This window comes from Planococcus citri, chromosome 5, assembly GCF_950023065.1.
Source record: "Planococcus citri chromosome 5, ihPlaCitr1.1, whole genome shotgun sequence".
Lineage (NCBI taxonomy): Eukaryota > Metazoa > Arthropoda > Insecta > Hemiptera > Pseudococcidae > Planococcus > Planococcus citri.
In genome coordinates, this window is record NC_088681.1 from 71,241,740 (window position 1) to 71,255,524 (window position 13,785).

General features: G+C 35.7%; 1 protein-coding gene across 14 annotated transcripts in view; it reads right to left on the reverse strand.

Moving 5' to 3' along the window:
* The window catches only part of LOC135849400 (monocarboxylate transporter 10), a 229,820-nt gene that overhangs the window by 1,782 nt on the left and 214,253 nt on the right, over positions 1 to 13,785 (reverse strand). For all 14 annotated transcript variants that reach the window (XM_065369815.1, XM_065369823.1, XM_065369827.1 and 11 more), the window contains 4 exons: positions 5,395 to 5,580; positions 5,154 to 5,301; positions 1,060 to 1,336; positions 587 to 968 (listed from right to left, as the gene is read on the reverse strand). In XM_065369815.1, coding sequence (XP_065225887.1) covers positions 587 to 968; positions 1,060 to 1,336; positions 5,154 to 5,301; positions 5,395 to 5,580 — 993 coding nt within the window. The remainder of the gene's footprint in view (positions 1 to 586; positions 969 to 1,059; positions 1,337 to 5,153; positions 5,302 to 5,394; positions 5,581 to 13,785) is intronic.

The following is a 13,785-nucleotide window of genomic DNA, read 5'->3' on the forward strand; positions in this document are numbered from 1 at the left end:
AGTTTTAAAAGATTAGGAAAAACGTTTAAAGGGCGGACGAGCGGACGATTCGAGGAGCACACTTTCGTAACACTTGTTCGCAAAAGATCGGACGTCGCGGCGGAAATTTACAGCGCTGTAAATTATATCGAACGCCACCGGACCAATCTTATCGTTAAATTAATAACGTTTTATCGCGCGCCCATCCATATTTCGTAGAGCCGCCAGCGTTCAGCGTTCAGCCTTCAGCGTAGACGTACGAGTACGTACTTTCGAAAGGAGGAGAAAAAAAATAACGCGATCTTCGTAAAAGTACGAGAGCAAAATGGGCGAAAAGCAGGAGGCCGCGCCGACGAGGGCGGTTGGAAATTGTGACAGTACACTTTCAAACCAACGATTTCGTTATGATAAATGTCGGTAATCTCTTAAAATCTTCGCGAACAAAAGTAAAAGTTGCTTCGGCCCTGATATTAATCCTTTCGTACTCGTATTTTTTCCTTCTTCTCAGTTTTTGTTTTCCTTTTCGTTTCGCTTCGCTCTTTCCTTCTTTTTTTCTACCCCGCGCTCCCCATCGCTCAACATTATTATACTGGTTAAAGGCACTCACCAGACAAAGGTACGCCGACGACGATGGGAATAGACTGCGAGCATTGCACGAATCCCCAAGTACGGGCAAAGTTACGGGCTCGGACGCGCTCGTAAGTGTACATTTTCAGCGAGTAATTGTATCCTCCGCAAAATATGCCGTATATCCAAACGAACAGCATGTATCCTTGGCGGTTGCCTTGAACTGTGGTCAATGCTAGGATGGCTAGCGCGCACATGAATATAGACGCCTGGCACAGGTACTGTCTGCCGATGCGGCATTCCGCCGAATTATGCACCACGATCGTTCCGAATGTAACGCATCCGACTGTCCACGCGATGCCCATGTACACTTGGAACCAGAATACCGAATCGGTTAAGCCGTCTTGTTCGGCTTGATACGCCTGCAAAATGTGGAATATGCAATATGCATGTACACGATACATTTTATCAAATCAGATATGTAGTATGAACCTATTTAGTACGCCTACTTACCAAATGAAATATAGGGGTATTGATACCCAATGCGCTGATACCAGTCGACAGTAAAAGTATCTGTACAGTTTTACTCTTGAGCGTACTGTAGTCGATGAACGGCGGTTTATCATCCGTTTTATTTTTATCCTTAATTTTACGCTTTTGATTCTTCAAATGCAGTATAGCTCTGCGTTGCGGATGGTACAGCGACGCCGATCTGTAGCAGGTGGCGAGGAAGAACGTCAGGAAAACAGTCACCGTGATAAGCTGAAGACCATACCTCCAACCGATGCGCCTGAAAAACAAAACAGGTAGGTGTAATTAATGTAATTATACTATGTGAGAAAACAAACATCGAATACCAATAGGTACTACACTTTTAATTACACGCAACAAAAATATACAAATAGGCCGTCAAAAATAGAATTGCAACACTCGGTTAAAGACAGATTCTTGCCAATTTTTGAAAACTAAAATCTACTCATTACACACATTCATTGCAGAAGCAGTGCCAGGGTGTCTAACAAAATTTCAAAATGAAAAAAAAGGACTTAAAAAGGACTTTTAGTAGGATTTTCAGCAGACCATTTTTCGAGCACTTATGGAATTTTTTAGGTGAAGGGGGAGGGGTGTCAAAATTTTTTTCAAGGTGGGAGGTTCAAAATTTCCATTTAAGTTTTTAGCCAAAGGAATTTTAGCAGGACTTTTAACAGGGCAGTTTTTGAACACTTGGGATTTTTTAAGAGGGGGCGGGAGTGGGCGAGATTTCTCCTTCAAGTTCGGAATTTATTATTAATTGAGGAAAAGAGAAACGAACTGGCCCTGGCGAAGCGAAGGCGAAAGCTCTCAAAAATTAGAAGGTATTTTGGGAGATACATATAAAAAATCAATTAATGTAATCTTGTGTGATAAGTTACTAAGTCTCGTAAGTATTATTTTGCTTCAAAATTTTGAAATTCGAATAATTTTTTTTTTTTTGAAAATTCAAAATCCGAAAATGAAAAGCTAACGGACCCGAACAAAGCGAGGGCAAAAGCCCTCTAAAATCATCATTTCGAATTCGAGAGATACAAAAACGATTTTTGTATGTGTGACGTTTAAAAATTCAGTATTTTGAGAGGTATGAAAACTATATTTTTTTTGTGTAATAAGCTACCTATAATATACATATTTTGCAACAAAATCTTAAAATTTAAATGATGATTCAACACCCCAATTCAAAAAAAAAAGAAAAGAAAAAATTCAAACTTGAAAAAGAAAAGCAAACAAACCCGAGTGAAGCAAAGCTAAAAGTTTTGATTTCAAAATTTCATGTTTTGCTGAGAAGTAAAAAAAAATCTGTAAGGAAGGAAGAGTTTATTTTTCTGATTCAAACTTTGAACATTTCTTGAATTTGAACAATAATTCATGTATTCGGAAAAAGAAGAGCAAAGGGCAGAAGCTCACAAAAATGTGTGATTCAAGTTCTAAAAAAAGTCGACAAATGAGCCCTTTTCTACAAGTTCAAAATTCCGGAAAAAAGGGAAAAAATTGAAAATTTGAAAAAGTCACCTAGGAAAAAAAAGGACTTTTGGATAAAATTGTTGAAAAAAGGACACTAAAAGGACAAAAAGGTGTCATAGGCAAAAAAAAGGACTTTTGTAGGATAAAAAGGATAAATAGGAGTGTTAGACACCCTGAGTGCGCTTGCTGCAAGAGCTGAATTGACACTGACATAGAATTTGCAACATTCTCATTTCCAGCAGAAGGTGGTAGGGGTGGGGGAAAATATGAAACCCGGAGCCAGACGATAGTAAATCAAAAGTTGTGTAACATTGCCCAAATATCAAAAACAAGTTTTCTGTGCTTTTTAACTTTGAAAATTTTTCGCCAATTTAGCCATTCCCCACCCCCACCCCCTCCCCCAACTTGACTTGGGAAGTTGAATTGAAATTTGATGAAACGGAATTTCTTCAGCTAAAATGACAGATGAATCCGCAAGAAAAAATTCATTTGGAACAAACACCAATCAATATCTCATCTGAAATCACTCTACTAAGTAAAACACTCATTTGGCATCAACACGAAAAAATGCATTCGATACCACCGTGGAAAAAATTCAAAATCATCGCGAAAAAATTCATACAAGATTACCCAAGGAAAAATTAATTCAAAATCATCACTATAACAATTGAAGGGTTCCATTCCAAGTCGGCCTAAGTCCATTTTTATCATTTTTGAGTTAGCAGCGCCATCTGCTGGTACAGGTCGGTTAACACCTTTATCACCTTGTCCCAACACCTGGCGTTACTTTTTTCGCTCAGGAGCGCTGTTTTGCCGGCTCGAAAAAACAGCTGATTATTCCAAAGTGGCCTAAATCATACATTTTTTAAGAATTGTATACAAGTGCGGTTGTGCCGGTTTTTTTTCAAGTTTTTCAACGATTTTCGAGAGACGAAATTTGAAGGTGCTTCGAATGAAATTGTTTCAGAAATGTATTAAATGAATGATTCGTGAATTTTTTTTTGAAAAAACGCGTTTTTCAGCTCTTTTTCGAAATTTTTAACATCAGATAATTCCAAATGGGCCTAAGTCCACTTTTTCTGACTGTTTGACGCGCTCTGGAGCTGAAAATACGCAAAATTAAAAAAATACCAATACGGTACTTTAAAGCAGAAAGATCAAGCTTCACAACCATATAATCACATCATTTATTATTGAAGCGGAAGGGCGAGAAAAACACTTATTTGTGTTTTTCTCGAAACGAAAAAAATGGACTTAGGCCGACTTGGAAAGGAACCCTTCAATTCATTTAACCGCGAAAAAATTCAACAAAATGCGATTAAATTTGAATCAAATAAAAATCCGCATAAAGCAGTGTTGCTCGTCTGAGCTATTCACTATTAAAGCCTACATACAACTGACAAAAATCCGGAGGTACTCCCGCAGGTCAACATTTGCCCCCTTTGAAGAAGTAGAGGGTGATCAGCTGATAACCTCCTATCATGATGGGTGGAGCAATAACTCACGACCACGAGCATCTGCCATCCAGTTTTACACCAAAATGCCTTTCCCCTGGCCTGCGCCCCTGCGGTGATCACACAGTGCCTCTCAACATTATACAACCCAAATACATACATATATATGACGTATTGATAACTAAAAGGCGAGGGGGACATTGAGGCAATTTACCAAAAAAATTGCTGATAACAGGAGTAAGTTTACTGGTAATTTACCAAAAAAAAAAAAAAAAAAAAAAAAAAAAAAAATACTAAGAAATTACTGGTAGCTTGACAAAAAAAAATAGGTGTAATTTACCAAAATAATTGAGAAAAAGATAACCGTTAAATTACTTAAAAAAAAAAAGACACCGGTCATTGACCAAAAAATTAAAATTTATAAAATTACTGGTAATTTACCAAAAAAGAACTGCAGGTAATTATGAGAAAAATTAGCGATAATTTACCCAAAAAAAAGTCACAGGTTATTTACCAAAAAAAAAAAAAAAAAAAAAACAGACAATTTACCAAAAAATTGAAAACAGAAAATTACTGATAACTTGGCAAAAAAATTAAGATGAATTTACAAAAACTTGAAAAAATGATAGGCAATTTACCAAAAAAAATACAGGTAAGTAATCACCCAAAAAATTTCGGGTAATTCACAAAAAATTATTACAGGTATTTACCAAAAAGTTACCAGTCAGCTTCAAGAACCAACAACAAACTAAACACCCCCCCCCTCCCCAAAAAAAATCATAGGATTAGAGGACAATTTTTGCCAATAAAAATTTGAACCAACACACATATGATAAAAACATTTGTCTAAGTAACTCTTTGAAAATTGATATTGATTTGCAAAAATCATTTGAAATTTATACCCCCACTTTCCCATTTTCAGTTTTGAAGTTCACCCACCTATACTATTGAAAATCGTTTTCCCTCGCGTTCTGGAAATCAACTAATAAGTAAAACTAAATTTGGCTTCTAGAATCTGGACCCCCCCCCCCCCCCAATTACGTAAGAATAAAATTGTAGAAAATTGCAAATCACGCACCCCAGCAAATTTTAAATACATATATTCAACGGGTATTTTAGATAAATTGTAAGAGCGAGTATGTGCTGGAAACTTACGTTATGGCGACTTGCAAGTAAGCTGACATGGCGGATATTCCGAGGCCACTGCCGGAAACGATGAATATCTCGACGAATTCTCTGCGACGTTTAAAATACTGGGCCACCATTAAAGTTGAACAATCACGAGTTAGGCCAACGCCGACACCTGAAATGAAAACAAACCGAAATAATAAGAGAATGTGGCTGTATGATTGGCCGACCGGAGGGGGGGGGGGGGGTGGGTGGAGGCTAGACTTACCTATTACGGTGCCGTAGCTGAAAAAGAGTTGATGGAATTGCGTCGCAAAAGACGTGAACAGACATCCCAAAGCGGTGACTAAACCACCCATCACAGCCGTCAAACGAGTCGATTTTCTTCGACAAAACGATATCGTCACCGGCGATATGAACAAGGCGACCGCCGTTGACATTGCACCTAGCCATCCTGAAACAAACGAAACGACAGGACAAAATCAAAATTATTGTATAAACGACGACATACACACGAATAAGTTGTAGAGTCGAGTATCGTAAAATTTACGTGACGATAAAAATCGCGACCGACGCGACGCGACGCTATGCTACCGTAACACGTCGGCGTCGCGCCGCGTCGTCGTTAACATTTTATAACTAAAGTCGACATGTCATATCGTATCGTCGTATCTACTCGTATACACATCACGTCGTCAAAAAATGTCGAGAGATTGCGGATCCGCGACTTCCGTCCGACGGCGACGGTCCGAGTGGCGAATTAAAAATGTAAGGCACAGCCATTTATACGAATAAGAAAGTAAGGAAAGAGTAACCCCCTCCCCCCTCGACATTAGACAACTAAAAGTACCTACAGTGTACACAATACATACACACTTGAAAAGGTAACACCACCACGGTGCAACTAACTCTCGCACAAGGGCACAGCGAGTCAGGGAAAGGCCATATCCAAAACACACCATCAAAATACGAGTATAGTGTCTCGATACTTGTTCGCTTTCCTCCCTCGCGCCTCGACCTCGTCTGACAGAGGACTGGCATGGCACAAATTCGCGTAATTTACTTCCACATACGACATACGTAGACGTACGTATGTACTTTATTACAGCCATTGTGGATTTTATATCTGGCGGCGCGACGCAACGACAGCGTTTTAGCGTGTACATCAAATTTCTTGGTCCTTACACCGCCGCTTGCAAAGTCACCAAACTTTACGACTGCTTTCAATTTTTACGACAATCATCAATGTCCAAACCATACAGTCGTACTGGTTGTGGTTCGTCGTCGTCGTCGTCGTCAGTGTCGCTACTATACCTCAACACTTTCACTTGCCTGCGCAGGCCTTTATTGAGAACTGACAGTTTTTACGTTTTTAGCGTTTAACACACCTCTCTCTTTCTGCAGATGCGAACAGATTTTGTTATGTGTTTTTAAAACGAAAATTCACGACAATCTACGATACCTAGACCTACATACAAAAATATTTTTTCAAATCTTCAGCCGGCTATTCGTGTGTACTTACTCTAATTATAATACTACCTACCTCCTTAAAACCGAAAAAGCGACGATATTAAATTTATGGAACAAAGTATAGTCGAATAAGCGAATAAATGTAATTTATGACAGTTTCCATTCGCTCATGTAAGTAGAGATACAGACACAGACGAAAACTACCCGTACCCATTTGTACTTGGAATAGAACAGAAGAAATTTAAAATACGTATCTACTTATACGAGCGAGGCTCAGTTTCTTCAGACGATTTTTCTCAGTCTTCTATTTCATTTGCATACACGATATTATGCGATCCAAACGGCAAAGGCAAAAGCAAAAGCAATAATTTATAATTCGATAAGGGCGACCAGACCGCGAATCCGCGATACGAATACGAAGACGTACCCGACCCACCACACACTACCCAGTCACCAGTGTACTAAACTAATAGACGATATGTATTAAAGAAGCACTGAAGCAGCAGTAGAATGAGAATGAAGTGCAGCGCAGCGATATTTTTCACAAACCTTCTCGATGCGCGTTATCAAAACTTTTACAAATATGCAGGAAAAGCGAAAAAATTTCAGCCATATTTCACGCTATGATCGTTAGTCTACTACACTCTACACATACTCTGTGCAGCAACTCAACTTTACCTCTTCATCGTGGTCGTCGCCATCCACACGCCCGCCATCATCGCTTCTGTCGCTCCCCAAAACCTTTTTTGCTATAGAGTTTTCTTCGAGAAAAATTGAATTTTAAAAAAGACACGCGACAAAAAATGAAAACCTGCGAGCCCCCTTCCAAGTTCTCAAAAAATAACATCAACAAAGTCCAATTTTTTACAGGAAAATTTTCGAAAAAATTGACATTGAAACTTGAACGAAAATTTGTATAAACTGACATCCAACACTGTCGTCAATTTCATTAAAAATATTTTTTTTTCATTTTCAACGATTCGAAGGTTTTTGTTGCGCGTTTGAAATTTTTCATTTATTCACTACCATTCTGACTGAATTCACTACTTTTTCCACCACATTCACTACCTGTTACCTGTTGGATACCCTATAAATCATTTATCTAAATCTAACAATTTCTAGTATAACTGGTGATTTTTCGTAAATTACTGGGAATTTTAATTATTTTTCATATGTACAAATAACCGAATACCTTTTGGTAAAAATATACCTACGTACAATAGGGAATTGGTCAACTAATCCAATCACCATATTTGAGAGAAAAATATAAAGTTAAAAAAACTGAGTATAAACATTTAGTAGCCTCAGCTAAACAACATGCAATTGATAGTAAAATCTTGGCCTCATGTAACTATAATAAGACAGCATGGGAAATTATAAACCATAGACCAAATCAACATTCAATTGAAATTATTGCAAATAGAAATATCTCAACAAAAGAACCCTATGAAATTGCTCAACTATTCAACTCATTCTTCACAAAATTACCAGATCATCCCCAAATGTCACATGACTTAGACCCTCTCTCCCTAGTAAATCACACACTGTCCTCTTTTTTTTTGTGAACCCACTAATACGTATGAAATACTCAGTATAATAAATTCCCTTAAAAATTCCACATCGAAAGATCATCTTGTATTGATAGTATAGTAACGCCTGTCTTCAAAAGTGGAGAGAAAGATAAACTGAATAATTACAGACCAATATCAATTACCTCAGTTTTCTCTAAAGTGTTTGAAAAAATATTCCACAAAAGATTAGCAGCCTTCTTTGAAAAATATAACTTACTCCAGACTCCACCCATCACAGTTTGGCTTTCAGAAAAATATGAATACCTACTACTCCTGTGATCTATAAATTTGTTCATGAGGTATTGAATAGTCTCCAACAGAAGAAAAGCCTATTGGCAATTCTTTGTGACTTACCCAAGGCTTTTGATAGGGTGGACCATGAAATTCTGCTAGAAAAATTGGAGAAATACGGTGTTAGAGGAACACTTATCAGATTGGGTCAAAAGCTACCTGTCTGATAAGAGTCCAAATTGTGAAAATTAACAATAGCACATTTTCTGATGCAGAACCTATTACACAAGGGGTACTTCAAGGATCTATCTTAGGTCCAGCTGTTCTTCATTACAGTAAAAATCGCTTAATGTTATAACGTTTGTCCCAGCACATTTTAATAACATTGAGCGACTTAATATAACACAAACCGATTGAACAAAAAAGTGATTTTTTCCAAAAATTTTTATATGGTCAATTTTTTACTAAATTTATGTAGTCATTGAACTGAAATTTCACAAGAATTGTGAGAAAAAGTGTTGAAAATAGGTTGAAACTTCAGAAAGTAATGAAAAAAGTATCAAAAAATGATGTCAATAAAAAAAAAGACTGAAATTTCAAAAAAAATTAGGCAAAAACTGGGTGAAAAAATGTTGAAAACATTTTAAAATTACATAAAAATGTGAAAAATGCATAAAAAATCACTTAAAAATTATGACATTGTCCGATGCTCTAGTTACAATAACCGATGGAATTTCAATGTAATGAGATATAAAAGATCGGGACCGGAAAATTTTAATAACATAAAGCGATTTATAACATTAACCATTATAATAATAATAATAATAAGCGATTTTAGCTGCATTTACATATATCAATGATTTATCAAGCTATTTTGGATAGTCTTACAGAATTTGCTGGCGATACAACAGCTCTACTAGAAATTAATGAAGGTGTTGACTCTGATCACATTCAGGGCATTATAACTCATAAGTTGATAGCTTGGTTCTCAGCAAACAAAATGATATTAAATTTAAATAAAACACATTTCTTGGGATTTGGGAAGGTATACCTTCTTCTTTAACTGAAAATTATAGGATACTCGAATCAACTAAATTCTTGGGAGTTATAATAATTATAGATTCTGACTTAAAATGGAATAACCAAGTCGACCATTTAATCAAAAAACTCTCCACCTATACCTATTTGATAAAACAACTCCGAGAAATTACACACTCTCATACTTTAAAAATTGCATACTTTGGCCTATTTCACTCTAACCTGAGCTATAGAATAGCACTTTGGGGTGGTAATCACAGCTTACTCCATCGTGTACTTCTAATACAAAAAAGAGTTCTAAGAATAATGTTTTGAAAACATCCAAGAGAATCCTGTAAACCCGTCTTTATTGAAAATAACATACTGCCAGCTCCATGTGAGTACATTCTTCAATTATGTATTATGGTAAAGAATGGAATAATAAATCTCAAGGTACCTTCTCATACATACATATGAAACACAATTCAGAAATTTGGCTATAAGTGAAAATTTAAGAACAAAAATCATGCAAAATAACATTGATTTCATGGCCTCAAAAATTTATAACAAAATACTACAGGAACTAAAAAATATAGCATTCAAAAAACTTTTTAAAAATAAACTCAAATATTGGCTGCAGAGATATGCGTTCTACAGTGTTGAGGAAATGTTGCAGCTAGATTAATAAGTTCTGTTGTTTTCTTACTGTAATTTTTATAATCTGTTGTTTATTTAAGGTGCACCGGGGGAAGTCCGAATTCGGGGTAAGTTAGAAAAACTGCTCTAGCTCTTAGAGGCTTATATCTGCCGAAGCGCTACCCAGGGGTAACTTGAGGGTACTACCCCTACTTCATCACAGCATAAAAAATTTCGCGACCCAGTTTCATTTTACAGGCTTTTCATTGGTTCATTTTTTGTTGCTGTTTTGAATTTGATTTCAAATAGTAATCAGTGTTTTTCAAACTGCTTTTTACCTCAGAAGAAATGATCAGTAAAAGTGATATCTATATATTAAAATTATGACCGGATTCTTGTGACAGCGAGATCTCAGGAACGGCTGAACCGATTTTGATCGACGAAGTCTCAAAAAAAAGCTTTTGACCCGTAGATGTGCAGGTTTTAATCAAAAGTTCAAAAAGTTGCGCGGTAAAGCTCAAAAAAGCTCAATAATTGATTTTTGTCCATACGTAGCGCATTCGACGTATACACAGTAGTACGTATATTATACCTTGAAAGAGCATCTAAAAAAGTCAAATGTTGAAGAAAAAAGTTCACAAAAAAGTTGTGCCTTAAAGCTCAAAAAAGCTCAATAATTGATTTTTGTCCATACGTAGTGCATTCGACGTATACACAGTAGTACATATATTATACCTTGAAAGAGCATCTAAAAAAGTCAAATGTTGAAGAAAAAAGTTCACAAAAAAGTTGTGCCTTAAAGCTCAAAAAAGCTCAATAATTGATTTTTGTGTATACATAGCCAACTTGAGGTATACAGAGAAGTACGTATATTATACCTTGAAAGAGCATCAAAAGAAGTCAAATGTCGAAGAAAAAAGTTCATAAAAAAGTTGCGCCATAAAGCTCAAAAAGGCTCAATAATTGATTTTAGCCTATACGTAGCGCATTCGATGTATACACAGTAGTACATATATTATACCTTGAAAGAGCATAAAAAAAGTTGAATGTCAAAGAAAAAGCTTACAAAAATTTTTTGTCATAAGCTCAGAAAAGCTCAACAATTGATTCTATATACCTATTATAATTATGACTTTGACTCTGAGATCTCAGCAACGGCTGAACTGATTTTGCTTGATGATGTTTCAAAAAAAAAAACATTTGACCCGTAGATGCGCAGGTTTTTATCAAAAGTTCAAAAAGTTGCGCCAAAAAGCTCAAAAAAGCTCAATAATTGATTTTAGCCTATATGTAGCACATTTAGTGTATACAGAGAAGTACGTATAGTATACCATGAATGACCATCAAAAGATGTCAAATGTCAAAGAAAAAAGTTAACAAAAAAGTTGTGCCGTAAGCTCAAAAAAGCTCAATAATTGATTTTAACCTGTACACAGTGTATTCAACATGTAAGGCGAATACGTATATAATACCCTGAAAAAGCATCAAAAGAAGTGTAATGTTGAAGAAGAAAGTGTACAAAAACAGTTGTGCTGTAAAGCTCAAAAAAGCTCAATAATCAATTTTGACATATACACAGCGCATTCCACATGTACAAAGAAGTACTTATATTATAGGTACGTTGAAAGAGCATCAAAAGAAGTCAAATGTCAAAGAAAACAGATTTACAACAAATTTTTTTCCATAAGCTCAAAAAAGCTCAATAATTGATTCTGTATATTAAAATTATGGCCAGATTCTTTTGACTCTGAGATCTCATCCACGGCTGGTTTTTATCGAAAGTCCGAAAAGTTGCACTGTAAAGCTCAAAATAGCTCAATAACCGATTTTAACCTATACACAGCGCATTCCACATGTACAAAGAAGTATGTATATTATACCTTGAAAGAGCATCAAGAGAAGTCAAATGTCAAAGAAAAAAGTTTACAGAAAAAGTTGTGCTATGAGCTCAAAAAACCTCAATAATTGATCTTAACTCTATACTCAACGCCTTCGACGTATACATATTATAAAGAAGTAAAGAGCATCACAAAAAGACAAAATTGTACCTCAAAATATCTCCACGGAAAAACAAACTTTGACAAAAAAAAGTTAGTGATAAAAGCTCAGTGAAAGCTCGATACTTTGTGATATGCAGTATTTAACCTGAGTCATTCCACGTCAATTCAATCAAGAAGTGGTGGGGGGTTCGGCGATTTTTTTGAAATTTTTCCTGTGGGAAGATTTTCCGAAGGGATGACCAATGGCGCAAATCTCAGCCCACCAGCCCATTTTCAAAGTCAGCCAGGGGGTGTCAAAGTTTTCAGTGAACTTGAAATGTCATCCATTTCAGCAGTGGATTACTCGATAACCGTGGTACCTACCAATATGGGACTTTTTCCTATACATAGTTAGTGGTTTTGAAAGGCTTTTTGGTGATATCATAAAAATTAGTGTTGCCACTTTTTTTTCGTACAAAAAATTAGCTCAAAAAGTTTCGAAACTTATTTTTTATATCGTTCCGACTCTCAAACAAATTCTGAAAAAAATATTCACAAAAAAATCAAAATTCGAAAAGATTCAAAAAATGAACGAATTCTTATTTTTTTGTTGTGAGTGTAATTTTTATCGACTTTTTCAAGAAATACGTCAGAAAGAGGTCAAAATAAAACAACTGAATAAATTTAAACTTTTTATGATGTTTGAAATTGAAAATTGAATTTTTTCGAATTTTGTTTTTTGAGGAGTTTATTTCATTGAGTGAAAGGGGGTTTTCAAATTTTTCAACATTTACATAAAAATGAGGGTCAAATGGGTCAACTTCACCAGTCAAAACTTCTTTTCAAGTTTTAAATCAAAAAATAGAATTTTTTTACAAACTTTCAATTTTTAAAATCGACTTTATGAAATAATGCCATCTCAATTTTTTAATATGTTGTTCAGCATGAAAAGTTGTCCATTATACATTTTTTTAGAAATTTTGAGAGTCGGATCGATATGAAAACTATGTTTTGAAACTTTTTGAACTAATTTTTTGCGCAAAACAAAGTGGCAACACTGATTTTTATGATATCACCAAAAAGCCTTTCAAAACCCCTAATCATGGGAAAAAATTCCATTTTGGTAGGTACCGCGGTATCGAGTAATCCACTGCTGAAATTGATGATGTTTCAAGTTCACTGAAAACTTTGACACCTCCTGGCTGCCTTTAAAAATGGGCTAGAGGGAGCTGCGATTTGCGCCATTGGTCATCCCTTCCAAAGATCTTTCCACAGGAAAAATTTCAAAAAAATCGCCGAACCCCCCTACCACTTCTTGGTCAAATTGACGTGGAATGACCCACCTATAATCATTCCATTTGACAAACCTATACAAAGAAGTATGTATAGTGTGCCTTGAAAGAGCTTCACAGAAAGACAAATCTTGAAAAAGAAAAAAAAGCTTACAAAAGTTTAAAGCTAACTTTCAAAAGTTGACAGTAAAAGCTCAGCGATAGCTTAAAATTTGGTGATAATACGGTACATTTATTTAACCTATACTCAGCCACATTCGATGTATACAAAGAAGTACATACATACAATTACTGTCCCTCAAAAGATCTTCACAAAAAGAAAAATCTCGAAGAAAAAAGCTTACAAGAGTTCGCGGTCAAAGCTAAGTGAAAGCTTGAAAGTTTTGGTCATGTAGTAGTATTTGATCTTATTTGATGTGTAAAAAAAAATATACATATTGTACCTTGAATGATCACCGCGAAA